At 51.2% G+C, this 27,307-nt stretch overlaps 6 protein-coding genes across 6 annotated transcripts; 5 read left to right on the top strand and 1 right to left on the bottom strand.

Annotated features, from left to right (window-relative positions):
- Nucleotides 1-278: 278 nt before the first annotated feature.
- Nucleotides 279-4,556, top strand: SCP_0604210 (hypothetical protein; the record flags this gene model as incomplete). Its single annotated transcript, XM_027759554.1, has 18 exons — nucleotides 279-402; nucleotides 462-510; nucleotides 574-729; nucleotides 791-981; nucleotides 1,048-1,085; nucleotides 1,177-1,218; nucleotides 1,268-1,417; nucleotides 1,487-1,641; nucleotides 1,743-1,795; nucleotides 1,852-2,066; nucleotides 2,127-2,285; nucleotides 2,362-2,516; nucleotides 2,573-2,657; nucleotides 2,720-2,923; nucleotides 2,993-3,365; nucleotides 3,414-3,713; nucleotides 3,768-4,105; nucleotides 4,197-4,556. The coding sequence occupies 18 exons, from the start codon at nucleotides 279-281 to the stop codon at nucleotides 4,554-4,556; spliced, it is 3,147 nt and encodes a 1,048-aa protein (XP_027615355.1).
- A 5,108-nt stretch (nucleotides 4,557-9,664) lies between these two features.
- Nucleotides 9,665-10,507, top strand: SCP_0604200 (hypothetical protein; the record flags this gene model as incomplete). Its single annotated transcript, XM_027759553.1, has 4 exons — nucleotides 9,665-10,051; nucleotides 10,114-10,173; nucleotides 10,236-10,373; nucleotides 10,430-10,507. The coding sequence occupies 4 exons, from the start codon at nucleotides 9,665-9,667 to the stop codon at nucleotides 10,505-10,507; spliced, it is 663 nt and encodes a 220-aa protein (XP_027615354.1).
- Nucleotides 10,508-11,202: 695 nt separating this feature from the next.
- Nucleotides 11,203-12,303, top strand: SCP_0604190 (hypothetical protein; the record flags this gene model as incomplete). Its single annotated transcript, XM_027759552.1, has 2 exons — nucleotides 11,203-12,075; nucleotides 12,136-12,303. The coding sequence occupies 2 exons, from the start codon at nucleotides 11,203-11,205 to the stop codon at nucleotides 12,301-12,303; spliced, it is 1,041 nt and encodes a 346-aa protein (XP_027615353.1).
- A 2,511-nt stretch (nucleotides 12,304-14,814) lies between these two features.
- Nucleotides 14,815-17,885, bottom strand: SCP_0604180 (hypothetical protein; the record flags this gene model as incomplete). The annotated part of the gene is made up of 5 exons (XM_027759551.1): nucleotides 14,815-16,005; nucleotides 16,063-17,046; nucleotides 17,151-17,348; nucleotides 17,436-17,721; nucleotides 17,779-17,885. 5 exons carry the CDS (start codon nucleotides 17,883-17,885, stop codon nucleotides 14,815-14,817), a joined length of 2,766 nt encoding a protein of 921 aa, XP_027615352.1.
- Nucleotides 17,886-22,355: 4,470 nt separating this feature from the next.
- SCP_0604170 (hypothetical protein) lies at nucleotides 22,356-23,102 on the top strand (the record flags this gene model as incomplete). The annotated part of the gene is made up of 3 exons (XM_027759550.1): nucleotides 22,356-22,459; nucleotides 22,521-22,785; nucleotides 22,839-23,102. 3 exons carry the CDS (start codon nucleotides 22,356-22,358, stop codon nucleotides 23,100-23,102), a joined length of 633 nt encoding a protein of 210 aa, XP_027615351.1.
- Nucleotides 23,103-23,235: 133 nt separating this feature from the next.
- Nucleotides 23,236-24,408, top strand: SCP_0604160 (predicted protein; the record flags this gene model as incomplete). The annotated part of the gene is made up of 1 exon (XM_027759549.1): nucleotides 23,236-24,408. One exon carries the CDS (start codon nucleotides 23,236-23,238, stop codon nucleotides 24,406-24,408), a length of 1,173 nt encoding a protein of 390 aa, XP_027615350.1.
- Nucleotides 24,409-27,307: the final 2,899 nt, after the last annotated feature.

Here is a 27,307-nt window from a genome sequence, read left to right as displayed (position 1 = left end):
CATTATGTTCCAGTTGGGCATGTAGTCCATATGGACTGCACCGTAAGATCTGCAAATCCTAAGAAAAGTGTTTGAGTGTAAATCACGTAAATATATGTGTGATATTGCAGGCGAATCACAACCAAATTGTGACTTGGCTTATTCTCTGGGGAAAACAGGATATCTCCTTTTATGAAAGGTGCGCTGTCGCTTTCAGACAGTGGCAGATGCACCCCTGCCTCATCGACTGCTTCATTGTCCATCCTCGGTCTCCCCGATAGCTTAGTATTTTTGCCATAATGAACCATGCACCCCGCATTGAAGATACAGATTTAATTGACCCAGTACTGCTCCTGAATGGGAATGCAGTGCAAGTTCCCAGCCAAGCCGGCCCTGTTCGCACAGTGCAATCACGTCGGAGTGGTACGTTCTCGCAGTGGGCTGCTCGTTCTGACCAAGGAATTTCATGTACCAACTATCAGGTGGCTCCCGAGGTGGTGCACAAGAGCACTTAGCCAAATCCAGTGTCTAGTGAGTAGTATTCAGACTGCCACTCGTAAAGCTCCTTACATGGACATTTTTTGTGATTTTTAGCTGGCCACTCAAAGTTCTTCGACTGAAGGAGAAGCTCCGAGAATGGTCTCTGCCTGTATCGGGCAACAAATCTATTTTAGTAGCGCGGCTCGACGAGGATGACCGCCAACGTGCTCCCTACTCGGACACCCCTGATGCAGAAGTTTTGGGCATGGGGTATGTATTAGCAACGTAAGAATATCATTATATCATTTTACTGATTACATGGCCTCTCCAGAGGACACACAGGAACAGGAATTGACGACGACCGTGTCACCCGCGACTTGGGGGCGCTATGCGACTCCTTTGGATGTGGACTCGTTGGAGAGGAAGAATCTGAGGATGAAGATCAAGGAGAGTGCGAAGAAGACAAAGACGAGGAGGTCGCACCCACAGGCATGCAAGATCAGATGGACGTTGACCACCCCGGTAAGTTTTTGATGTGACTCCATCAACTGATGCCGGTGCGATAGCTGATTATAAAATAAGAATCAGTGCACTGCGCTGGTTCTGCCGCAGATTCCAAAGCATGGGTACATATTTCCTTTAAGTATCTGTAATACACCTCCCCTGATTGGTGTCTGCAACAAGGTCGATGCATTCATACTCAGTACTCGGTGAAAGAGTGGGCATCAAACTGAGAGTAGCGTGCTCGGCCTGTGGAAAGTGAGCCAAAGTTAATTACATGAACTGTGTGCTCTAATCTCTCGAACAGTGTTGGGTAGACCAGGCGCTTGCTGCAGGAACGATATCCGATGTGGTGATCGACTCCCACCACTTGATTGAATACCTGAAGTATGCAGCAATGCGGAAGTTGCTGACAACTCGAGGTCTCGAGCGACTGGGAGATCAACGGCTTTCTGCTGTAAGTATCCTCTAACTTCTCATCATTGTAAGTTATGGCCAGACTCACCGCCGTCATTTCCATCTATAGTCATCACTCAAAAAGATCATGATGATGCTGGGCTGCGTGCAGAGACAACAGGTCGACAACGACCCACAGCTCGACCAGACGCGCCCCGCCATGACTTCTCGCACAATCGATTACTATCGAGCATTGATGGTCACTGCGCAACGTTTGCGACTGGAGTAAGTGTACTCATCCTGTGCTTTTCAGGCTGACTTAATTGTCGCAATGAGACAGGGCTGAAGACTTCGATGTTACCTCAAACACCATTCTCGACTCGCAGATGCTCCCCCTTTGAGGAGATCAAGAAGTCGATTCTGACTGGCCTTGATCAGTGTGAGTGCGGCAGTGAGATCTCGCCCATCCAGATCGAAACTGATGGTTTCCGGCAGTGCCATCTGTCATCAAGGCGCACTTCTCGTGGACGTGGCAATGCACCACACTCAATCGCGGTGACGAGCTGCTCAACCTCCTCCTCTGCTGCATCCAGCCGCACCAGATCTTCATCTCGAACTACACTACTGTCGATGGAAGGCGAAGCGGCCATGGACGGTACGTCTTTGGTGTCCTGTCTCTCTACCATGAGACCAAAGTAGCAAAACCCGGGGTACGTCATCCAATCGACTTCCGCTGAGATCAAGTCTCACATGATTGTCTCTGAGTGCAGCAGCAGGAACCTGACTACAACTTCGTCCTCCCACATCGAGACCCACTTCGTTGCTCGGTCGGTGCGCTCTCGCTACTCCTACACTTCATATTCAACAGGGAGAAGCTGGTGGACAGCATAGAAGGATGGGACTGGTCCCTTGCTGCGTCATGGCGGAAGGTACATTTCTCCGGTTTGCTCTCCCACTCAACATTCACATCACTCAAGTTTCTCCTCACTTACATCTTATGAACAGGTAAAGCTTGTGTATGGATGGAAGGTGCACAAGCCATGCAGCCAAGATGCGATGCAGAAGATGTACAAGACATTCCTCGAGCCAACGAGCATCAAATCCTCGAAGAAACTTCATCTCGCTCGGCGTACCCTTCCCGGGGTTATGGAGGATATGGGGTAAGTGATTGTATCCTCTTGTGATCGAGTCTTTGGCATGACGGCATCTGTTCTAGTGTGAATATGGATGAGATTGATGGTGTCGGCCACTGGACGGGCAATACGAGATGCGAGGTGTACGCCTCGAAGATACCGAAATTGGTACAGTTCTCACCCTATGTTTAGTTCAACTGCGGCTAACCTTAGGCTTGTGATTACACAAGGCCATGACTGCACTTGCCGGCTTCTATGTCAGTGAGCAATATGATGTTCCATGGGCATCTGTGAAAGTTCTGCAGGGCTTGCAGATGCAGCTCTTTCCATTCGTTGAGGAGGCTCTCATCCATCTCAAGGCCCGTGAGAAAATCAACCATGGTACTGTCAACTTCCTCGAGCTCTTGCAGCAGCTTCGACCTTTCCTTTGGCGGGTAAGTATTCTAGTGACATCAGGCTGTCTACTGGTGGTACTAGCTAATGTACACTAACAAATGAAACAGATCATGGGAGCCATCCATGAAGCATTTCCCGAGTCAGCATTGTTCAAGCGGCTGGAGGTTTTGCAAAGCGATGAAGCACGGCTCTTTCTCACTCACTGGCCGGCAGCCCATCAGGTGAAGGATGTCGAGGCACAATGTGCCACACAAGCCGCTGCGGTGTTCGCAGAGAGCGTGACACAAAGCACATTCATGGCACTTTCCATGGGCTCACAGAACGTCGAAGCCTCGCTGCGCGAACAGTCACAGCAGCTCAGCGTCATCTCTCGGTGCACCGAGCAGTTCTCTCCATCGAAGCAGGCACCTGCGCGGTGCACCCGGAACCATGAACTGACGCCAACACCCTCAGTGCATGTTGCGAACACTCCACAAGGGGGTCGATGTGCACTTTGTCACTGTGGACACTTCTGTTCACCGACGACAGCAACGTCCGAGTTGCTGCTGAGTATGCCTGCTCAGGGTGTTGCCATGATGAGAGCCGAGATTGGAGGTGCTGGCGATGATCCTTTCAGTGATGCAAATTCCATGCGAGTTCCCATTGCTGCGACACATCCTGGGACCACTGCTGGAGTGCCCATGGACATTGATCACACTGTCAACATCCCGATGTCAGCTTCAGCTGCTGTTCGTTGTGATGGCAGGCAACCAAACACGCTGTTGCATGGCGGCACTCGGGTGCCAGATGGACCAGCCAGTCTCATCCCTTATAGTGTCCCCCACAATGGTATGAGCTGCAACATTCTCCCACTGTCGCCCGGACCCTCTCCCCCATGAACAGTGTTCGATCCGATCTTGCCAGAAGCTGCTGCATTCCATGGCGAGAATAAGCCACCTCCCCACACGTACCCTCTTTTCACAAGTTCATCCTGCTCATGGACTGCTATACTGCCTCTCATCCAGCGCCCGGACCTCATCTGGAAATGCTGGAAGCCGGGAACCCTCAGTGACTACCGCACAATCAGAGATCTGTGGGAAGTATGGATGGAAGGTGAGCGGATTGACGGTGTCGGACGGAAGCCACCCCTGCGGGAGGTCGACAAGCTGTGGGGCATGCAAAAGAACAAGGTGACAAACAAGGGGCGCCAGCAAAGCTGGCGGCCTCGCAACGACGCCGCAGTAAGTCTTCAACATTCTCATTCATATCGCGGCAAATCTTAATGCTGCACGTCTCTCTCGCTGCTCGCGTCGCGCATGGTGGGTCCCTCAGGCACGTCAGCACTGGACCCAATTCATGTACTTTGTCTCTCGCGTCGAAGGCCTGATGGACCAGGGAAAGACATTGTCAGAAGCAGTGCACCAACTCGAGCAACAGCGCGGTACCCTGTCACTCCACCAGCTCCGCAAACAGACACAGAGCAAGCGCAAAAGTGTCCAGACCGGGCCCTCGCTCGTGGATCCCCCGCCTGTTGGTGGCACACAGCCCGCTCCGGCCACCACTGCTAACGTGGCCACCACTGCTAACGTGGCCATCAGCGCGAACGCGGCCATCGTTGGCAGCGGTGGGAACAGCGCAGTCACGCCGTCGTCGGGGTCTGCCGCGCACTCAGCGGACTCGGGCCAGTCTTGAGTCCAACGAGGCTCACAGTCAGCAGGCAGCCTGCATGGCACCCTGTGTTTTGTTCACGTCTACATCCCGTCCAGTACATAGTATGTTTCCGTGCCTGGGAGGAGCTCCTCGGGGACCATAGTCTTAGTGTAAATGTTGTGCTCCATATTTGCACCTAATCTCTACTGTATATCTGACTACTTCTACTATACTTTATGATAATTGTACATCCGAGCCCGAGCCCTGCATGCGAAGACCGCGAGAGCTTTCCCGGTGAGACAGGGCAGTAGGAGGACGGGAGGAGGCACTGCCCAGCAAAGTCGGGGGCAAGCGAGCAAAGTGTTTGGCGCCCCCGCAAAAACCGTGATTTATTCTGTGAAACGGGGGCCCCGAACCGTGAAACGCGCTCGACTTTGCTGGCGAAAGCGTGAAATGCCCGCCAGAAAGCGTGAAACACTGTGAAAACGGCCCCTAGGCACGCAAAGTCTTTGGGCACTCGCTGGCGCGCCCTTGCCCAATCGGGCCATGATTCGAACTCCGACCGTGATCCGGCTCACGACACTTTGCCTGAGACCTCCAGTATCGCTTTCCAGATTCTGCAAATACTTTTCATAGGCTCTCCGTAAATTTGAGTGAGATCACACAGAATTTTGAGAAGAATACTAGGTGGCAGATTTGGGAGTGGCCCAGCCAAACGTCTGCAAGCTCCTGACTCCTGACTCAATGGCCGCCGCTACGACGTTTCCGACCACCTCACTTGCTTTCCAGAGAGCGATAGGTAGGTAGGTAGGTAGGTAGGTAGGTAACCAGCATTGGTCCCATTCAGGAACACCGGGTTGTTGTAGTTAGACTACAGCGGTCCACTCGTGCACAGCAGATTACCGTAACCTAAGGTACAACACATCCAGGACACACTCCGCTCCGATCAATGCATACTACTCTACGCTACACATTACGCCAGTGATGGGTAAGACCCCCAAGGAAAACCCAGTGGGAAAAACCCTGGTAGGCATTAGAAGTGGCTGCGCACTTGACTGATAAGACTCACCACAAGCCAACGTGAGGTGGAGAAGCGCACTGTCCCACGAAGTCCATCAAGGATGCATGAGACTGGTAGGGAAGCGCTCAAGCTCTTCTCTAGAGCTGACAACAATAAGATTTTCGTGGGCGAAAATCTGAAGTACATCGTGTGCAAATTTCGCAAGTAAGGCGATGGAGTGTTCCTGCGCTATGAGCTCCCGTGTGAAAGCCAGTCTGGATAGGGTGTTGTATGCAGTATGGAGATGGGTCCGCTCTGCGAACACTGTATTGAGGAAGGTATCGCAGAGACTGACGAGGTCGGGATGAGAGGTACATTCAAAAAGCGCATGTACAGGGTCCTCGATGATATCGCGGTGTCGGCATAGCCTGACGAGCCACGTACCAAGCCAAACCACATTGCGTGGAATCCAACCTTGAGCCAACGGTGCGGCTTGTGAGCACTAAGTAGCGGAAAATTGGAGTGGACAGTGGCAGGTACCTCTGTGGTGGTGTTCGGGGGCCTGGGGTGTGCCAAGGGTGAGCGCGAGGATCGCCCGCGGCACGCACGAAGCTACTATGTAAGAGAATGTGTGAGGTAGTGGGTGGGTGGGCAAAAAGAATCGTTATTGATGTTTTTGAAGAGGGATGATGGCGGTAGAGGGTCAAGAGTGAACTGTCACACTGTCACACTTGCCCGTCTGTCAAGACTGTCACGAGTCGCAGGACTCGAAGGGACCTTGTCACGTTCGAGTCCTCTCAACTCGTGCCTGAGTCTTCCGGACTAACTGAGGATGTACGGGCTCTGCTAGTAGCTAAGTGCTAGTGGTGGGTGAGGCCAGGCAGTATGCCCGCTCCCGTGCACCTCTGTGGTGGTGTTCGGGGGCCTGGGGTGTGCCGAGGGTGAGCGCGAGGATCGCCCAATGCGAGACGAAGGCTCTGACAAGCGGAGAACTTGGCAAACCCCCAGGAGACGAAGCCGAGCATGCAGCAGATATGTAGCAGTAGAAGGGTGTAATATAATACAAAATGTAGTTTCGTTGTCAAACCACTTTGAAAGTTACATGTTTGCGGGATCGTGACTTTGAAGTCGAAGGTAGGAAGGGCTGTACACGCGGTGCAAGAAGTTGCGCGTGGAGGGGAACGATGATCTCGAGATTACGCCAGTAGCGCAGAAAAGCGTCGGAGGACCAGCGGCCCATCATCTTTACTACGGCTGGGTCCACTCCCTTCATTAGAAGTTCAGTTGTCCCACCAATGCGGAAGGAGTGTCCTGTGGTGTGCGCAATGCCGCGTTGCTTCCAGATAGTGTTGCATACCCGGAGGAGAAGTTTTCGAGTGAGACATACGAATGAACCCGAACGGTTGTGGTAGGTGAAAAGGGGGAGATGGACCGGGGCGTCATTAACAAGCAGGTGGTGTTGTAGTGAGGCGATTGGATCGGAGGAACCTAGTTGGCGCGTGACCGTCGAGTTGTCACCGGCATACTTCTTCGTTTTCGTCCAGGGGTAGTGCAGAGTGCATGCACCATGCTCAGTGGACGGAGAGGATAGGTGCTGGCGTGATGGGATTTTCCGCGGATCGTAAGAGTGCATAGCGGGTGAGAGTATTTCTCCGAGTCGCGATTGAGTCCAGAAAGCGGTGTTTGCAGCAGCGACGATGCAAGCATTGAGAGGAATCGAGGTGTCGAGATTTTCGTGGAGGAGCTCAAGCATCACACGAGTAACTGGGGGACATGGGGGTTTACGATCGGGTGCTAGATTCTCAACCCCACGGAGCACGTAGGAGAGGCGTAGGCCACCATTCCAGTTGACACCTTGGATGATGTGCCAAGCACGGACGGCGGAGATATAGTTTTGAACAGTGTTACGGGGGCGCAAACCAGCCTTAGAAGCCGCAAAACAACACAGCAAGTGTTCGCTGGCGGGTAGGCGGAACAGAGGCGGGACACGTTCTGCGTCACAGAATCGGAAGAAGGAATTAAGAGAGGAGCGATAGTTCTTTGTGGTGGAGCTAAGTGGAGCAAACGTCGAATTGTATGTACGCTCAGCGAGCGACGGAAGAAATCCGAGACATGATGATCCTCAGGCCTCAGGCCTGCTGGTGAGGAGATTTCCGGGATGTTGAGGACCGGAAGACTTGTGCACTGGCTGCGTGGCCCTCAGGGGCGAAATGTGGCATTTCCTAGGCCGCAAACAAGGGAGGCCTTCGACGCGGTTGGACGCAAATTTGTGAGGGTGAGGAGGAAATCGACGCAACACAGCATGTGAGACAAGCCAGTTTGCGTGGCGGGTACCTAGCAGTTGCAGCCGACGCAGACAGCGTTTTACGTGAGACATACCTCGGAGAATTTCATATCATCATAACGCATCACTCGTCGTCCTCCACCGAGTCCCATCGTGACCAACCAATTATTCCAAGGATCCCTTAGCTCAACCAGATGGCCGCAGCAGTTTGACCCCTTCAGAATGAACTCAAATATCGTCCATTGGATACACATTGAATGGAAGATTCCAGCAGTCATGAACGACGTCCCAGTATGCCGGAGGGCTGAACATTCGATGAACACGCGCCGATATTCTTGAAATGAGTCCGCACAGTTCCTAAGAGTAAACCTCAATTGACCGTGGCCTTCCAATCTATCGCAAAAGAGGTGTAGAAATTTTATAATCAGAAGGGAGCAAGGCGGTCAAGAATTTTATGAATTCCACAGACAGAGGTAGCGGTGTGCAGGAACTTGGAGCAAAACGGTGACCAAGCCAAGTGGCCGCGATGACTTCTGGTAGCCGCCGGCGTCCACCGAAATTGTTTAATGGCGAGCACCGCACCTCCGCAACCAACACATTTCTCTCTGGTCGTTGACACCGTAGCCTCAAACGCAGATGATCTGTTCGCCTATTTCGAGGGCACAGGCGACATGGAGCTTGCTTACAATCCTGGAGGACAATCCCAGCGGGTTTCGAATTCTTCCTGTCATTCTTGCGGTGCAGAAATTCTGTGCACATTCTGGCTGCTGTTTGCACATCCTAGTGAATGCTCGCCTTGGTGCTGTCGACATATTCCTGACCTCGCCGCTGGGGGAGTTGCAGCCAGAGCGCTATACAATGGCAAGGGCTTAAGGTGGCCCCTCATTTCCATCGGGAAGAACCTCGAATCCTACAGGTGGCCACAGTGTAACCGGAAAACTGATACGACATTTCAGCAGCCATCAATTCCTTGCGATGGTTTGCGATTCTGGTGCGGAGGAAGCCGACTTGTGGATAAAAATATGTGAGTCTACGCATTCCCCTTGTTTTGCGATCTGGATTATCCTCGCCTGCACACGTTTGAAGTTCTGAAAGATGTGGATGGAGGTCGTCGCCTGTCTGCGACCTTGTGGACAGCGGTTTGTTGGCTGGATCACTCATTTGGGTGCCTCCTTCGTGCTTGTTGGTTTTCTCCTACTTGCGCTTCTGTCATGAGAAAGGCCTGCGGTGTCACACATCACACGCTGTTTCAGAAGTGGTTGTTCGTGAAGGACAAGTTTCATTGACTTGCCTTCGCGCCCATCCGAAGGCGGGTCACGCGTAACGTGACGTCGGGTCACGCGTTGGTGCAAGGCTCTGCATGTTAGAGAGTGAAGCGTGGGCGAACCCGGAGAACAGCTCATCCCAATTTAATTTATGGAAGGAAGACGCAGGCAGTCACTTCCTTGGGAACTGCTAGTTGTGGTCCGCTGTGGACAGGATCCTGTGAGCGTGGAAATTTGCCGTAATGTGCAGTTTCGCCGGTATATCCGTGTCGAGCAGGGTTCGAGAGCAGACACGAAGCAAGTGGTTTTGCATTGCTTGGGAGATATAAAGGCATTCCGGTCGAGGACAACTGAAAGTTAGACATTATGTGCAGGAATTTGTACAGAGCAACAAACAATCGCTCGCGGGCAGTGGAGAACCTGTCAATCCATGCATTCTCGAATGTACTTGGCTATACGGCCGTGTCTGTCACCCAGATTCGCCTCGATGAGTTGTTCAACATGTTCGCGGAGGCCGATCGACGAGCACGGAGGCAGATGCTCGGGCGCGGAGTCAGAATTTGGAGTATGGCGGTTGTATCTGGGAAGGACGCATCGCAACATGATGTCCGCTAACCCAAATCAGCTTCGAATGCCGTCTTTTTTACGAGATGATTGTTTCTCCCATGGCCTCTCCGCACTATTTGCTGAACACTGCCAGGATCGCACTCTCTTTTCAACCACCATCTTCAGTCACAGTTTGACTGTCGTTCTCTCTTTGTCGTCTACCCGTGGCGTCGTTGCTTTTGCTCTTGAGCCTCGCGGTCTCGGGCTCGGTAATTGGATACTGCATTTGATATTCTTGGATACTCTTTCGCTTGCCCGCTCGTCTTTTATGCCTTCCACGGACCACTACCCTAGGCTTCCCCCGTACAACTCTCGTGCTTGTTTCCGATATCATCCCTACCCGAGAGTTGGGCGACGCTATGATCTAGTGGAACGTCTTGTGGTGTGTTGTGTATTCTTCACCAATTTACTTCAGACAGATACACGGTCGTACATGTTATTCAGAGTGCCGACTATGAAGACGACATCGGGGAAATAATGAACTCGTCTCCACCAATTTCTCTGGTACGAAGGGATGATATTATGTCTGCAGTGACTAAGAGTGACACTTTTCAATCGGCCTATAGCTTCCTTCCAGCATGATTAGCGCTACTTCAAATGATGACGTGTCAACTCTCGAGTTGGACGGTTGTGCTTTTCGGCACGAGGGATCTGATGTCGGACGAAAGCAGGAAAAACTGCGTGCTGCGAGGAAGTGGTTCACCGTAAGTGCTGACGTCCTATTATTCTGCTATATCGCTTTACGAACCCCTGGAATTAGAATGTCGTACTCGTTGTATGGCGCAGGTGCAGGACGCTTCCCACGGTGCAGTCGTGCCTCCCTGCCAAAGCGGAGTAGCTCGTACAAGCCAATGTTACTCGCTTGATTCCTCTAAAATCGAACGCAAGAGGCCGTTGTTCTTCTTGAATATTGGCATGTGTCTGTATCCATAGTTCAATCTTCGTGTATATCGTGCATTTCGCGAGACTGATGAGAGTCTGTGAAGCTCAGGTATGCAGGAATCATTGTTTTCTTTCGGCTGAGCGCACCATGCAGAACTAAAGCGAAACATCAACGAGTCCTTTCAAATACCTTTGTGTGTTGTTCAACTTCACCCCCCTCTATTCTCATGTCTTGTTGCTATGGTCAACAATAAGTGGTGGATGCCAGTGCGTGCCACTTATGTGGCCTCCAATCAAAACTTTACACCAAAGAAGAACTCTGCGAAACTCGCACGACTTGCAATTGTCCTGTGACAATACCGTCCGCTTCTCATGAATTGCTTGACCAGGTCTGCATAGCAATACCGCTGATTCGCTTTGTATTAGAATAGGTCATGTCGCCATTGTTCCGTTTTGTTTACGCCACACATCTCGAGGTGGCCACACATGTATAAAAGCGGCACTGGGTGTCAGTTGCCGCGCCACACCACTGACTTCCACTCAACATCGAATATCACAGACCCCACACTCATCTACAAGTATGTCTGCCGTTACGAGCATCATCAATGACTATGTCTAACGTATTGCGGGACTTGGTACACTATAATAGGGATGAATGAATTCCACTGGCGCTCTCGGTGCTACAAGTATATCGTGGCCGAACCCTGTACTGTGGCATCCATCGCTGAGCGTCTCAATGCTCTCTTGAACGGCATGGAGGGCTACGTCCCCCCTCATATCAAACAGGAGTCAAACTCGGACGGGGGGCGCGCCGATTTTGTCAAGAGGACTCTCGAGGATCTCGTGGGCCACATTGACTTGTCTTTCGCGCTTTCTGCGGTTCCCTCCGTGTGGCAAGCCGTCTTTGATGTCGCTGGACAGTGCGGGTTCAATACCCACGAGTGTCGTGCACCCGAGAATATCTGTGATATCTGTGCAATGGCAGACCAGTCATTCAACCTTGTCCTAGCCAATGTACAGGTAATCGATAGGCAATATGATCTCACTCCGCGGGATAGGTTCGACAAGAACGGCAACTGGAATCCGGATCCTCGTTGGATGGCGGCCTCTTTGGGGGCTGCAAGCCTTCTCTGTCTGGGTCATTCCTACTCACCGACCGTCTACTGGGCGGTGCTGAACGACACGCTCTGCCGGAAAACACTTAAGGCTCATCAGTTTCTCCAAACCTCTCCGATGGGTGGTGAAATGTACGGAAAAGAAGGTGGCGGGAGAGAAAGTGTCTGGGATGGAAATGGGTTTGACACTGAGCGCATAGGCGCATGTATCCAACTTCTTGCTGCAGGCAAGCAGATCCAGAAGTACTTCAAGAACGGCGGTGACATTGAAGAGGTTCCGGCTCTCGGTGAAAAGACTGTCTCTGATGCCAGAGAGAAGAGCCTAGCGGACGTCGAGCTGAAAACGATCTTGTATGGCTTGGAATGGCAGCAGCTCGGTGCTCGTCTTGAAGTGGCAAACTTGCTCGAGGTGAGTTGCTGCAATGTCTGCCACTTGCTTCCGCAAATAAATCTTTCATATCTACTTCAGCGTACGCGCCAGCACTTGTCAGTCAGGGATTCCAATTTGACTGGGCCTGAGATCGCACAATTGATTGCTCGCGTCAACTGGGGGGAAGTTCCTGATGAAATTTCTGCAGACAGACTCTCTTATCTGGTACGACGATTTCGAGCGCTCATCCCAGATGACGCTCAGTAAAAACCGGAAGTCAATTTAAGTCAGGTATTGTTAGGCTGAAGTCAATCAGATTCAAAATTTTGGCACCATTGTCAGGTAAAGTCCAGAGAAGTCTGTTTACAGTCACCAAACTCATCATGCCAAGAAATTATGTGATCAACTGCCATCAAATTATAGTCTGTAAAAGTCAGACACCACAGTTGATCATCTCAGAATACATGGCATTCTGAAGTTCATATGTTGCTTTTTTCTGCACTGAGGGGTTGGAAAATAACTGTACAGACATGGTCTAAACAATATGAGGTCATGCACTACAGAAAACCGTAAGAATAGTCACAAGTAGTCATGTAATAGTCAAATTTGCCAAAATTTTGAAATTGGCCGACTACACTTTGACTTCCCGTTTTTACTGAGGATGACGCGTGACATGTACACAAGTAACACTTGCATATTGTCTGTGATCACCTTCTTGCTTTCCATTGATCGAGGATGTTGTGTGGTTTGATGCGCGCGCGTTGATGTATATATCCTGTTCTCATAACTGTGTTAGTGGGGTTGTCACTTCAGTGCTGGGGTGAAGTAGTTCTCTATTGGTTCTCTAAGTACGCGTCGCATCACGGTCACGTGGACACGAAGTCACAAGCTGTTGCTTTTAAGTACTCCTCCTGGACGAGAGGCTGAGGGTCTGGGCAGATCACGATAAACACACTTTCACTTCACGTGGATCGCCTGGCGACCTTCTGTACAATCAACTGGGATATTTTCTTTTGCCTGGCGCCGATCCAGTAAGTATACGTGGACTTCTGCCGTCCGACCGAAGTTGAACTATCCGAGAAGTACAGTGGGTCTGTTCAGCTTTCGCTATTAGTAGTGGTTCCGAGTTGGCGATTGAACTTACTTTACGCAGAGTTGACTCAGCGCTGTCGTTCGACTTTGTGAACTTTGCGATGAGGACTGAGTATACTGCCCAACGAAGGCTTTCTGGTCCCACAATCTCATCTCTACTGTTCTCGTCCAGCTTCCTCATGTATGGCCTATTTTCATATCTAGCTTGATTGATATTAGTACTAACCCATCTCTACATATGCTGGCGTTTTGGAAAATATTTCGTCAAATTCACAAAAGTGCTCGCCGGCTATTAGGTAGAGGGTGTGAGCTCAACGTCACTGGCAGGCTTCTAGCTTGCGGTCATTTTACCCATACCCCAGGCGATTGGGCAAGTTCCGGGAAGACTGCTGCTATCATGATGGTTCTGCCTCGACATCATGATGCCACCTCGCGCAGAGTAGGAATGTCTTGCACCTCGTGCCACGTATTAAGACGCAGTGTTTCGCCGATTCGCGGGTAGTCTGACCTCTCCTTGAAGCTTTCTGCGGTTTCCTCTGCCTGCGAGGTAGCCCGTTCACCCCAAGCTTCTCTCAGTGACCTTGTGTTCCTGGGAGCCACCAGTGGTAATTGCAAGATGCCTCACGAGTCGTTCCTCCTCACTCTGATCAGACTGAAGGAAAGCAGCAGGTTGGATGGCTGCTGACCTTGGCACCGTCAGCCTGTTGTTTTGGAGGGGATTCTTTGTCCAGGAACGAGGGTAGCCGTCTATAACACGAAATTGGTGTTAAAACTGAGGTCACCGCGGCAGCAGCCAGGACGACGACGAACCGCTAAACTCCTCGTGTCGTGCATCCTAATCCTTACTGCGGGAAAGCAACCAGTCATACTTCGTGAGGCTAGATCTGAAGGCAACATCGGAAATAAAATTTTCGGAAGCAGACAGACGCCTGACCCTACGCGGTCCTAGATCCTGTCGTTTGGAATCACTTTTCGAGTCACATCTTTGCCCGTGGTAAGTCGTCTCTGTGACTCGTGATTGTCAGAATTTGGTCCTGATTTTTCTCAACATACACGCAACCATCTGCTCAAGAGAAAATTCAAGAATATGACAGGAACCGAGAGATTGCCAAAAAATTGATCTGGGGTTGGACAGCTCCTTCATCTCGTTAACCTTCGGCTTCCCTTACCAAGTTGAGTAAATCGGCGTTGTAGTTGCTGTTAGCTTCCAATGTATGACGAATGCTGTTTGCATTCGCAGGTTTGATTGAATGTTTTTCTTTTTCTTGTGCCAGTTCTGCACTCTGATGAGTCCACGGGATTCCGTTCGTTAGTACTAGTACTTGCTGCAGCGTGCCAGATCAATTGCTCCTTCAATATTCGTCAGCGCGAAGCTTGCCACCTGAGAGTGATCGGAATCCCCAAGCGTGGAGAGGGCTGCCTTCCTCCGTCCTGCCACGAATATGTGTACTACAATACCATTCGTAGTGGTAGTATCCACGGGTACAATACATAGAGATACCAAATCATCAGTGGGTAACTCGTGCTACTGTGAGCTTGAAATACAAAATAACACATCTTCACGTCTTCGCATCTATCATAAGTTAATAATGAAAATACCAAACCACGGAAGTAGAGCAGAAGAACAATGCCGAATAATACACCAACCATCAATATTTCAACCATTCGCCTAGTTTGTGTCAGGCATTACGACCATTGCCGTCCGCTATTCCACGAATTCCGCAGCCCGCCGAACAAACTACCCGCGCGGCTAGGCACGGGGCGCGGCGCGCGGATCGCAGTCTCCTCGCCCATATTGGCTACAGCATCCATCGGAGGGTATGGATAAGCAGGCGCATACTGGAACAAGAGTGATCCCTGCCCAACCGGCGCACCGTAGCCGGCAACAACTGGGACAGGAGCAGCGGAATACGCCTGAGGAGTAGGGTAGACAGGTCCATGGCTTCTACGGCCCTCACTGGGAGGGCGAGAAGAGGAGGACGGCCCTTCGTGGTGGCTGCGGTCGGAGATCACAGATGGCTGGCTCGAGCGCGGAATATGGCTCCCGGATGAGCCTCCTGCGCTCGTCGCGGACACGAAGTTCGACGACTGGCGGCTAACTGGGAGCGAGCGACGGCTGTCGCTCGCACAGTGCGTGTAAGCCAACTCCGAATCCGTGACGCTGCCGCTGTAGGTCCGATTCCGTGAGGTGCTGCCCGAGGCAGCACTGCCGGACACAGACCTTCCTGTGTGCGCGTGGTGGTTCTGTGTATTGTACGGCTGGTGATAAGGGTAAGGCCCTGAGGAACCGTAGATCGCAGGAACTGCGCGCGGTCCTGAGGTCACTTCTCGGGCGCTCCCAATGATTTCCTGCTCTCGCAAATTCGTATGCGACTCGGAGGAGCGTCGCGAAGAGTGGGAGCTATATATTGCAGGCACCGCGCGGTGTCCTGAAGTCACCTCACGAGCGCTACCACCAGTATCCCGCTCCTGCACATTCGTACGCGACTCGGAGGAGTGTCGTGAATCGTGGGAGCTACGAGGATGGGGAGTACTTGCGGAGACGGCCCTCGTTGGGTTGGCATATTGCGTCGACGACTGACTGGCCGTGGGCAGATCCTCGTTTCCGTTAATGACATCCATGTGCTGCGCAGAAAAACCTAGGGACAAGCCCAGTCCCGCCTCTGATGGAGGCGGTTCGGACGTCGCTGACAACATGGATGGACCCGAACTGTTCCTGTCCCGCGGTGTCCTACGGCCATAACGGTTACTCTGCTCTGCATCCTCTATGGCTGAGATATAATCGCGTCGATGGCCACCATCTTGTGTGGAGCTGGGAGCTTCTGTCCGACCAGAAAGGTTGTTCCTGGTAACCCTATCCCTTCCGACGAAACGCTCCTGCCACGTGTAAGCGGGAGCATCGTCGGAGCTGTCGCGTTGATTACGAACACTGACCTGGTCGCGATTAGTGTTCTCGCTCCGTGAAGGAACTCTCTGCCAGGGTTGTTGGGGAGGATCGACGATCTGACGCCTCTGAGGACCTGCAATACGTTCCTGGGATGTAGCAGGACCGTGATCCCGCACAGGAAGACGTTCTCTAGTAGACATAAGTTCACGCCTGTCTGCATCTGTACGAGAGCGCCGACCCGGGTAGGCCTGCTCACGCCATGGAATGCTGGATGGCTGATAAGGTGGCGGCACCTGGATGGGGGAGTCATGGATCGACGCCTGACCATCAGTTAGTATCTGCTGTGACATATATGCAGCTTCATCACGCGGGAACACCCTCAGGGCCCCCGGTAGTGCTGCCACGTTCAGATTCATGCTGGACTGTGTCGAGGGCGCGTCTGACAATTGTAAGGACGAACGCGATGTCACAGTGCCCCACGTCGAAGCGGGAGACACGTCCACAGGCCTTGGAGTAAGTCCGATTTCGAAGGTAGCATCCTGGACGCCCTCTGATGCCGCACGCCACCGGGACTCACTTGGAGGATTTTGTAACAAGGGCATGCTCCCGATACCGACACTAGACGAGCTTCTGGTCGTCGTCATCGGTCGAGTTCGCCACACTGGCCTCTCCTCGTCGTCCACAGACAATGTGTCGGCTGGAGGATTGTCTCGCGAGTAAGAATCAATTGAAGGACCTGCGTATGTCTCCGTGGACCCCTTGTCACCATAACGCGAAGACCCGGGATAGGAGACAGATGGTCCAGCGCCTGTGTTCGGTAACATGGGCTGGACAGTTTCTGGCGTAGGAGGGTCTTCGACCCAGACAGATCTTGAGCTGTAAGCTGAAGAGAACGCACCGTTGAACGGTGCTAGCTGGGAGTTGGATGGTTTCCTGTTCTTAGTCAGCTCCCGTTTGAAAGTCTCATTCGCATCCCGCTCTTTTTGCAGCTGCAGACGGAAGCCTTCTATTGAAGAATCTTTTTGAGAAATCTGCGCGACGATCGTCAGCAGGATATGCTGACGCAGCATGATACCGTTACCTTCCTGGGAAGTCAAAATATGAGCCTCCAAAGCTGTAGACGAAACCAAAGTACTCGCGTCTGCATAATCTGCATCTCCTTGACCATACTAGTTTCGACCACGCGCGCCGTCCTCAAATCCTGTTGAGTGACAGCCAGAGACCGCTCAAACTGATGTTGCATCTGTTCAATGGCTTCCTTGCTATCCGCAGTCTCTTGTTGCAGGTTCTTGTACCTTTGCAATCCCGCGACTGCAAATCGTAAGGCCCGATGCTAAGTCGTAGTATCATATCAAGCGCAATGATGAACATCACGGGCTGTACGCAAAGTCAAAGGTGCACCAAATTTGGATGGACTTACCGAGGACTGATTCGTCGAGGGCAAGTTTCTCGTCCGCGAAGTTGGAGGGTGTTGGGAAAGCCATTCATGCACTTCTGCCTTGACAGCATTGACCTCCTCTTCCGGTGTGTATTCTCCGAACACGAAGGCCACGCGCTGGAGGAGCTCATTCTCTTGTGCTTCTAGAACTGGGTCCTGACCGTCACTGGGCACAAATCGGTCGACTCGAAGCTTTTTTGGGACGTCGAACCTAGTGCGGCAAAGGGGACACCTTTTACGATTCTCCGGCTCGAGTTTGTCCAAGCATCTACGACCGCTAATGAGCACTCAAGGTATCGTTGGCTGACCGACGAGTCGGACGCACGACAGACAGAATATATGACCACATGGGACCGCGTACGGTGAACACGAAGCCAGATCGTATGGTTCCAAGCAGATGTCGCAAGTCGAGGCGGGGTGAATGAGCAACATAGACACCCTGACACCCGACTCGACACCGGGAATGCGTCGTACTTAGTATGAACAGAGTCACAATTACGATGGAAGGCTGAGTGGTAGAGCAGGATCGTCCACATATGGCAAGTCTTGTATCCAGATGCCTCCGCTACTTTGCCTCCGTCTTACGCCAAATTACCAAGAAGGTCGTTAGAGCAGCACTAGTACTGATAGATGACTACTGAGACACATTTTACGAGAACGGCGCACCCAGACATATAAAAGGAAAATCAAAAATCTGGCACGGCATGCGATCAGCGCGCCAAAGGGAAATCGTTGGTATTAATGGGGTAGTATTATGGCAGGAGTGGTTGTAAATGGGATCCATGAATCAAAAGGCTTGAATAACTAATGCATCATGTATCGTCAACGTTGAATAAGCAGCCTTTTACAATGGGCTTGAGCACCACACTCAAGAGGCCAAGAGGTTTCCACCCCGCTCACGAGGGAGAAAACACCGGTCAGCAAATACGATTCGGTTCATGGGAAGACGATAGTTACAGAATGCCGTGCTTTGATGACGTCATAACCGAGTAGAAATGCCCACAAGATAGATGCCATGTAAACTTCCTTCTCCGGATGCTGGGTAATAGTAAGCACCATGATTGTTTGGAGGCATCCCTACCCTTAAAGCTCCGCCGTGTGTTCGGAACGAGGGGCGGGTAATCTGTGTGCAATCTATTGACCATGCAAAGGAGCAACAGCATTCTCGGGGGAGGCATTAGCACGCAGTTGATTCGTCATGAGGTATGGTGGTCTAAAGAGTATGCCTGGGGCAGTCATACAGAGAAACGGGCTGAATACTCATGCCGTCAAAAGCCTGTGTGAAACTGTCTGTCTGTTTTGCCATGTTGTCAGGGAAGTCGTGATATAATAGTGAAAGACACGAAAAATCTGAACCAAAACTATGGACATTGGAGCATGAAAACGTCGCACGTGGCCAGTAAATGTTACGGCCTTACACAGTGCAAGTAAGTCGGGGGCGAATCAAAGGAGCTGAGTTCTCTTGATTAAGATGCTCACGAGGACATTTCACTCGTGCGCGCAAGATACGACAACATATCATATAACACCCGTAAGAGAGGTGACCGGCAACAGGGACCACCGGGTGAACACACTCTTCAGACCGCGGAGAATCGATCGCGACGAGACCTCTCCATCTGAGGCGTCCAACGTCACTAGCACTCACCAGGTAATTTATAATTTATTGAAGATCGGTCCGTGGGCCGCCGCGCCTCGCTCTATCGATGGCCGTTCAAACACAAGCGATTGAGATCAGATAGGTCTGACCAATGGCCTGTGTCATATGGGAGGTTTCCAGGATCACAATGCCATGTCTGCCATGCGGTGTGGTCGAGAACTTGCGGGGAAACTGTAGGTTCCGGGAAACGCGCCTACTGTGGTGATTCGTCAGCTGGAGCTGGACTGGGGGATACCCGCTGAAGATATGGTGGAACATGAGGCCAGCAGGCACGCATCCTACATGTGTAGAAACGCTGCAAGATCGAGATCAATGGTTGAAAGGATATTTCATCTTTTGCGAAGGAGCAGCCTCCAGGAGCGAATGTTTAAGAGCCAAAATTCAACACAACCGTACATGAATGTTCACCATTCGACTCCCGCACCTTGATCGTGGGCTTGTTATCTGGCGACGGGAAATGTTTGCGGAACCTGTAACTGGCTCCAAACCTACCCACCCGTGCCAGATTCTGTGAAAGCGACGGCAGTAACATAGGTCGCATAAAGCAGCTTGCGAGTGGCCGGTGGTCAATGAAATATCGGGATTGGAACATCAACGGACAAGGGGACAGAATATAAAGTATGAACTGATTGACCTCGCATTATCCGAGTGGATACATCCTGTCACTGAATCCAAGGTATTGGACTGTTCCAGGACGAAGGCATGTTGTCGTCCGTGCGAAGATTCCAGTTAGATTGCTCAACAAGGAATTCTTGCAGCCCAGTCAACGGATACGGCGAGGGGCCAGAGCCCTCATGCAACTGAGCGACGTTGGAACTTCAGCCACTTGAGATCGTGAATCTCAGACATCAATCCGAGTCAGACTGAGGCAGGCCGCCGGCGCATAAGTATGCGGTAACTGTTTGAAAGAAAAAGCGTGCAAAAAAATTGGTCAGGACACACAACCAAGAAGATCAAAAGGATATCACAGAATCCTCTTTTCGTTTCCTGTTGTTGCTGGAATTATAGCCCTGGCAGTCCGCAAATTGGAGAGTAGTCATTTCCTGTCACACTCAGTAAAAACGGGAAGTCAAAGTGTAGTCGGCCAATTTCAAAATTTTGGCAAATTTGACTATTACATGACTACTTGTGACTATTCTTACGGTTTTCTGTAGTGCATGACCTCATATTGTTTAGACCATGTCTGTACAGTTATTTTCCAACCCCTCAGTGCAGAAAAAAGCAACATATGAACTTCAGAATGCCATGTATTCTGAGATGATCAACTGTGGTGTCTGACTTTTACAGACTATAATTTGATGGCAGTTGATCACATAATTTCTTGGCATGATGAGTTTGGTGACTGTAAACAGACTTTTCTGGACTTTACCTGACCATGGTGCCAAAATTTTGAATCTGATTGACTTCAGCCTAACAATACCTGACTTAAATTGACTTCCGGTTTTTACTGAGTGTCACACGTAACAGCATGTCACACTTTCGAGTCATTCCCTTCTACTTATTTTGTTTCTTTCCGTCTCACTCCATCCCTTGCCTGGCCGCAGACTTTCTTCTGACTGCTTGGAACGCTTGAATCTCCCTTGGAATTTCAGTATGGTTGCACTGCTGTTTCGGTCCTTACAGGCTCACGAAGTCGGGATTGGCGGAGTTGGCCCGGGTTACCCAGTTTTCAGGCCAAATAACAGCCTCCTCTATGTACGAGTCGGGATAGTCTCACTTCCTACGCTTAATCTGGCAGACAGCTAGTTCTTTGGCTGTTCGAGAATACAATTCTCGGCCGATGTTATCAAGGAAGGAGCCATTCCACGACCCCCCAAGCACACCTGCCGTGCGTAGAATTATCTTTCTTTCTCTCGCTCCAGTTACTTCACTGTCATACGCAACGCCGCATGCGCAGTTTTCAATTTATCAATATTTAATAACTTTTACTGGTTGGTACAGAGGCTAGAGCTAAGTACCCCGCAGCATCGAAGCTGCAAGAAGATCGCTGTTATTGCCAATTTCCTATTACAGAATATGCCTTTGACGCTCGCACAAGAGAAGAGCGAAATATGCCACTCAAGCTCCTCGGCTCTTGACCTCGTGTGTGCGCTGTTGAAGTGCCACTTGGATCCCGAGCGCAAGATGAGGAATTCCCTTCACGTGCAATGAGAGGTCTCTTCTCATGTTCTAATCTTCTCATGTTCTAATCCAGCCCTCTGCGGCGAAGGGAGCCATCTTCGCCGTAGAGAACCTTGTCACGCACCGCATCTGTTGTGCGCTTCGCACTAGCAAATACAATGATCTAGTTCATTCGGTTCGGTTCGCCTGTACCGACGTCTGTGGGTTCTCTCTATCTCCTGTCTCAAGAACTCTAATGACTTTGGATGTTTCTCTTATTGAGGACATTCGCATCGCTTAGTCTTCCCGCTACCCTATTAAGTTATCTCGACAGAGCGTTTTAAACGTGGGTCGGCTAGAGTATATGATGAGCGAAGACTCGCTAGATTTGACCTTGGGAAATTCGGCTCTTCCTTATCCCTACCACATCCACTGCGGACTTCTGGCTGCCAGTGCCTGATTCTCTATCCATGAACGAATTTTAGAAGTATTAATCTGGAGCGCAAATATTCCAGGTATGCACTCTTCTCCGCCAGCACGCTGACTGAATGCGTTATATTGCCGTCAAACACCTGTTCTGCCACATTCATCACCTGCCCTGGGAACATCGTCATTTATTGTCACGCACTTGGTCGCACCTCCGCGAACACGCTGAAAACACGAGGGCTTGCCGATCCGATTGCCGATTAGCAACCTCCGCTATTCCTTACTTGATCTGTCTTGGTTTCTTGCTCCGAAGCTCCCCACAGGCTATGAAGCCTCCTACGACTGATTGTTTCCACAACGTAACGCCCCTTTAGCAATATCCTGAGGTCCGACCCTTATCGCTGGGGTCATGCAGCATCCTTCTCTGGCAGGCTCCGATGCTGCGCCGATAGTATGGTAGCGTTTCCCCAGCATTGGTCCGCCGTCTGTGATTTCGAAGACCGCAAGGACGCATGCGCACTTGTCCAGATAGAGTCCCGATTCCGCCGCCTCGTGTATCTTATGCTCATTTCGAGTGAATGCTCACCGAATTCTGTCGTCTGTGGTCTAGCCGGCACGCGATACACACTAGGCGATCAGAGTCTGCGAGCTTATTATACCGTGGCTCCCCTCCAGTTCATCACCTGCCGCTTTCGCGCTCGTCTTGAACTTCGCTGATCATGCTCGTCCTGCACCCCAGCTCGACGTGCGACGTCTGCCTCGAAGGCTACGGTGGTCGCAGCTTTCCCAATGTCATTTCCTGCGGCCATTCGTTCTGTCTGAGGTGCTGACTTTTGTCATCGTCGTTATCTGTCCACGTTAACCTTGGTCGATCCAACCTACAGGTGTCTGCAGTCGTTGACTCGACAGTGCTGCCCTCTATGCCGCAAGGCCTTCGCGGTTTCGGATGTTCGGAGATTGCACGTTGACAGAGCAAACTCGTCTTCGCCACTATCGCCCGACTCTTTGGATGTGACAGAAGAATCTTCTCAATGTCGCCGATTTCAGGATCGGATTACGCGCATCGTATTTGAGGGCGCAGACAATACCGATATCGATCTCTTCAGCAAGGAAGCGGACAGATGGCTCAGGACGCAACCGAGCGATGAGGTATATATATACTCTGATATCCAGCATCGACAAAATTAATTCTTGTCATTTAGCATGCACACCTACGCGCCGTGATCGTCTTACTTCGGAAGCACATCAACGTAGTTCCTCTCTACAAGGCGGCACAGCAGGATCTTGCTCAGCTTCAAAAGGTCTGTGACGATCTGAAGGAGAAATTCCAGACGGAGAAGGAGGCTGGGCGGGCCAGATACGAAGAGCTGGAACAGTCCAGCGCGCTGGAATTGGAGAATGCAAAGGCAGTGGAGAACAGCTTAAGGGAGCAGCTGGACTTCTTGCAGAACGATTGGACTTCGTGAGTATTCTCTTGTCTTTCTCGTGATTAAACTGACTTTGAGGTTCAGGAAAGTAAGCAGGTATCCCTTGGTCTTCCAGTTATGCTCATGCCCACTGTATCTTACTCAGTATGAAGTTTGCCTCGAGGAGTGTCGCATGCTCATAGAGCAGGTAAACGAGCTCAAACGGAAACGTCACAATGCACGAGCGCTATCTCGAACGGTGGATGCTCGTTATCTCTTCGAGGATAGGGATCATCCTAACAAGGAGTTTATGACCATTGCGACGGACGATGTGCCCGATGCGACAAGTATTCTGAAGAGTCATCAAGTCGCAGGCGATGACGGCTTCCGTCTTTCGCCTATACCCCCAGACCTGCCTCTACCGTCTCTCCCATCTGGTATTTTCCCTGCGCTCACTGAAGAGAGCGATGATGATGATGGCGCTAGCAAGGCGCTGCTCCAAAGATCTGGTAATCCACATTCTCGTCGGTCTATCCCGGTTATCCCAATCGCGTCGAACATCCATCGAATGCACAGTAACTCTTCCTTACTGAGCTCCCACGACATGGATCCAGTCTCTCGTTCGCTGCCTAGAGCTCTTATGGATGTTCATATGGTGAACTTCTCGTCGTCGCCGAATGTACAGGGATACCCTTATACTTCTCGAGAGCGATTTGGAGATATGATCTCTAGTTCTCTGGGCGCACACGAAGGAGGACTTGGGTTACGCATCGCTGGGATGGGCCGTCCATCTGACGGTCCAGAGCCTGATGATCAGGACAAGCAACGTGAGCGATTGCGCGCGGAGCTCCGGCGAGTACTCGAAGATCCTCCGCCAACGACCATCGTACGTCGGAACACTGTCTCGGAACCCGAGCACGTCCGAAGGACATCTGCTACTGCGTCGTCTGTTTTCACGCGAAACCCCTCCCCTGATTCGACTAGTCCTCCCTCTAGTTGTGCCTCTGCAGTAGCAGTTCCTTCCTCCTCCGGTGCCCCACTACCGGTGAGTACAGCCCAGCATCAGCCGGTCTCGCGTGCTAGTACAGCGGCGATGGCCGCCGAAAGGGCGCGGGCATCAGCGGCGAGCAGTACGAGTACATCACCAACGTCGGCGATGGCAAGCAGGGAACGTGACGTTACTCAGCCTCAGCCCCAGTCTTATTCACAGACAAGGCCTTCCAATCCTCGCCGGGTGTCTACAGACGGCACGAAGGCTAAAACCCTGACTACCACAACTGCTACGGCATCGAACCTTACAAGGACCATATGGGCGATGCAGGAGGCGCAGCGGATAACCCAACAGGAGGTTCAGCGGGTGTCGTGAAATTCATTATGCCAATCGCTTGCCTTTGCGACACTCGTCGCGACATAGATCAAGTGTATGACGGGCAAGCGGGTCCGCATGGATGTCGTCATTTAACTATTGCAGTCTGCCTATCTAACTCGTTCACAGCTATTTATGGACCTCCATAGCTATGCCTATGTACTTGTGCGTGTAATAAGATTAATGCGCTAGCCCCTCTATGAACCAGAACCCGCCGCTCTTGTCTTCTGTGATTGGAACGTTGTAACATTCTTGCCGGTACTTGCCTTGCATAGCGCATCAGAATCCTGTCTGCCACTTCATTGCAATGAGGGAGGAATAGGGTCATAGCAAGATTGACCATCATCTCCGCCCCGTCCCTTCCGCGCTTTCTGGCATCAGTCCTCCGAAGGCCACGACGCGGGAAACAACGCCCTTCAGGCGTCGCTCGAGTAGGTGGTCGACGCATGTGGATCATAGCTATCCACCAATCGCATTGGACAGAAGTCGGACACTGTAGCGGAGAAACATTGGCCAGACCATAGTAGCGTAAAACCGAGCCTATATACATACTGCCACTCGTTCGGACAAATTTGACATATCGCGTCTATGTTGACTGAAGCACCGCCCTGCCAAGTAGTCTTTTAGTATATGTATGAGGCAATTCAATCCTCCGTGAAATAGGTGGCCACGAGGCAAAGGTGTGGCAGATAAAGCGACGACGGATGGCCCTCCTTCCGCATCAAATCATATGATATATTACGGGAGGATGGAGGTGTGGATCAGATACGATCATGTTCCCAAGAGACCCTATGCAAGACGTCTTGTGTACATAATTTAAGGATATAGCCATGCTTCAGATCGGTCTGTACACCAGATGGGATGGGATAGAACGTAAGAAGACTCATAACCGACAGGTTTAAGGTTGAACCACATACCAGGGTCAAAGGGAAGGTGCTGAGACTGATATCAACACAAAAACCACCGCATCCTCGAGGATAGTAAAGTTTTGTGTCGACACCTTCGAGAAACTCCAGCCTTGCGGAGTGTGTATTCAACAAGTGACAACGCGCGAGAAGCCTCTGGACATAACCAATCGCGGCCAAAGGCACGATCAGGAGAAGTGTGACACCGTGCAATGCTCACAAAGTTTTCCCCCAGTGGCACAGAAGTCTCGCGGAAATGACTGACCCGAGTGTTCCTGGTACGTGGCGTTGAATAGTCCATGTGAGCCGTGCCTCGGACCCGGAGCGGAAATGACGATCACAAATAGACTAAATGTGGTAAAAGCGACGACACAAGGCCAGGTGAACAAGAATTCGAGGAAGGTAATTGCGTGCTAGAAGTCAACTATTTCCTTGGTTGCACGGACTGCGTTTGGGGTTCATCGACCGTATTCAGCGTCACAAACATTCACTCGCTTCGACAACGTCTGAGGGCGATAACGGGAGAAGAAGGTCATTCCTGCTGGTTTGCGGGCTCTTTCGTGAACACACGGGGTATAAGACATACGCTGCGTTCGACCGAGTAGTACTGAAGAGTCCGAGGTGCTAACCAAGCTTTGCTATAACAAGTTTTGACTACTGATGGATGATGCATGGTGAGGACTCGTCACTAATATTGACATTTTTGGCGTGAGGTCGCCCCGAAATGTCGCCAGAAATAGATAAGTTAACACCGTAAGGAAACGGGAGGTAAGTTGCACCGCAGGCAAACATGGACACACGCACCTGCTCAAGGGCGGGAGAAGAAGGTAACCGTTATCTGTGTGCCCCCCCGGAACGTGGAGAGAAGGGCCTTGATGTCATCTTGCGCAGGAACAACCTGACGCGTAGGTGAAGAGGGTAGGGGAAAGTTTGCCTGTGTAGCTGACCCTAAAGGCTTGGCCCGCCTCGTTACCTCCACACGACTGCTTTCGTACAGCCACACTGTCCAGTGGAATCTGTGGCTACTGGTGCATGGACGTCTAGAGTCTGAGATAACAGGAAAAGTGCCACTTACCGGCACTCTGTTGCTACGTTTCGAGCCGCTTGAATAAGCAAATTGATGTGAGCGAAGTAAACGTCTTTTCCGCGGCATTGAAATACTTGAGCATGAGCTTCGGGAGAGATCGCATAGAGTGCTGCCATCAAGATTGGTGATCCCAATTCCGCGAGCATCGTCTGAGTTGAACGTTGAGGATTAATGTTGCTGGGGTGCTCTTCCTAGATACTTCGTGTCCACAGCCTTGCTTCCTGACGAAGTCTTTCGTACGTCACAGGATGAGTAGTGTAAAGCTTTTGATTCGGTCGTTCCAGTCCGGTGAAGGTCGTCTGAATTGACACCTGGCGCCACCTAATCCCAATAATGTGATTTCCTGCCGATTTGGTGAGCCACGACCGTCTTGCTTCGTGATAAGGAATACATTATCGAGGGGCACCAAGGCTTTTCACTGAGCTCGAAGCGTGGACCATCGGAGGACATGATGTCTGTGATAAGCTCATACTGGGTACAATAATCTCAGTGAAAAAGTCCGCATCGAATTAGATGATACAACCTAGTACTACGATAACTTCGACAGATTGTCAGATTGCAACCCAGATACTCGATGTGAGCGAAGGGGTCCGCTGAAGTACGAACAATGAAGCAATGTCTCAGTTGTCTCTGCCAGCGGGGGACCATAATGATGGGACTTGCGATTGAGAAGTCTGAGAGATGGCAATCATCAGGCCTCAAAACTCATAAAGACTAACTCCCCAGGAGCAGGTAAAATTGGCAGTTCAGCAGCCAAAACTGAGTGATTCAGTAACAAAAAGACTGGTGTCCGCAGCTTAGGTTTTAAATATAATAACACAAAATAAGGAATGAAGCAAGCCTGGGTCGAACGGCGGTTGAGTACACCGCATTGACTATTTCTGGTTACCCACCCCCCAATGCAGTG

The sequence above is a fragment of the Sparassis crispa genome (genome assembly GCF_003851025.1).
Source record: "Sparassis crispa DNA, contig_000005F, whole genome shotgun sequence".
NCBI classification, from domain to species: Eukaryota; Fungi; Basidiomycota; class Agaricomycetes; order Polyporales; family Sparassidaceae; genus Sparassis; species Sparassis crispa.
The sequence above is the reverse complement of the archived record's forward strand: the minus strand, read 5'-3'. Positions and strand labels throughout refer to the sequence as shown.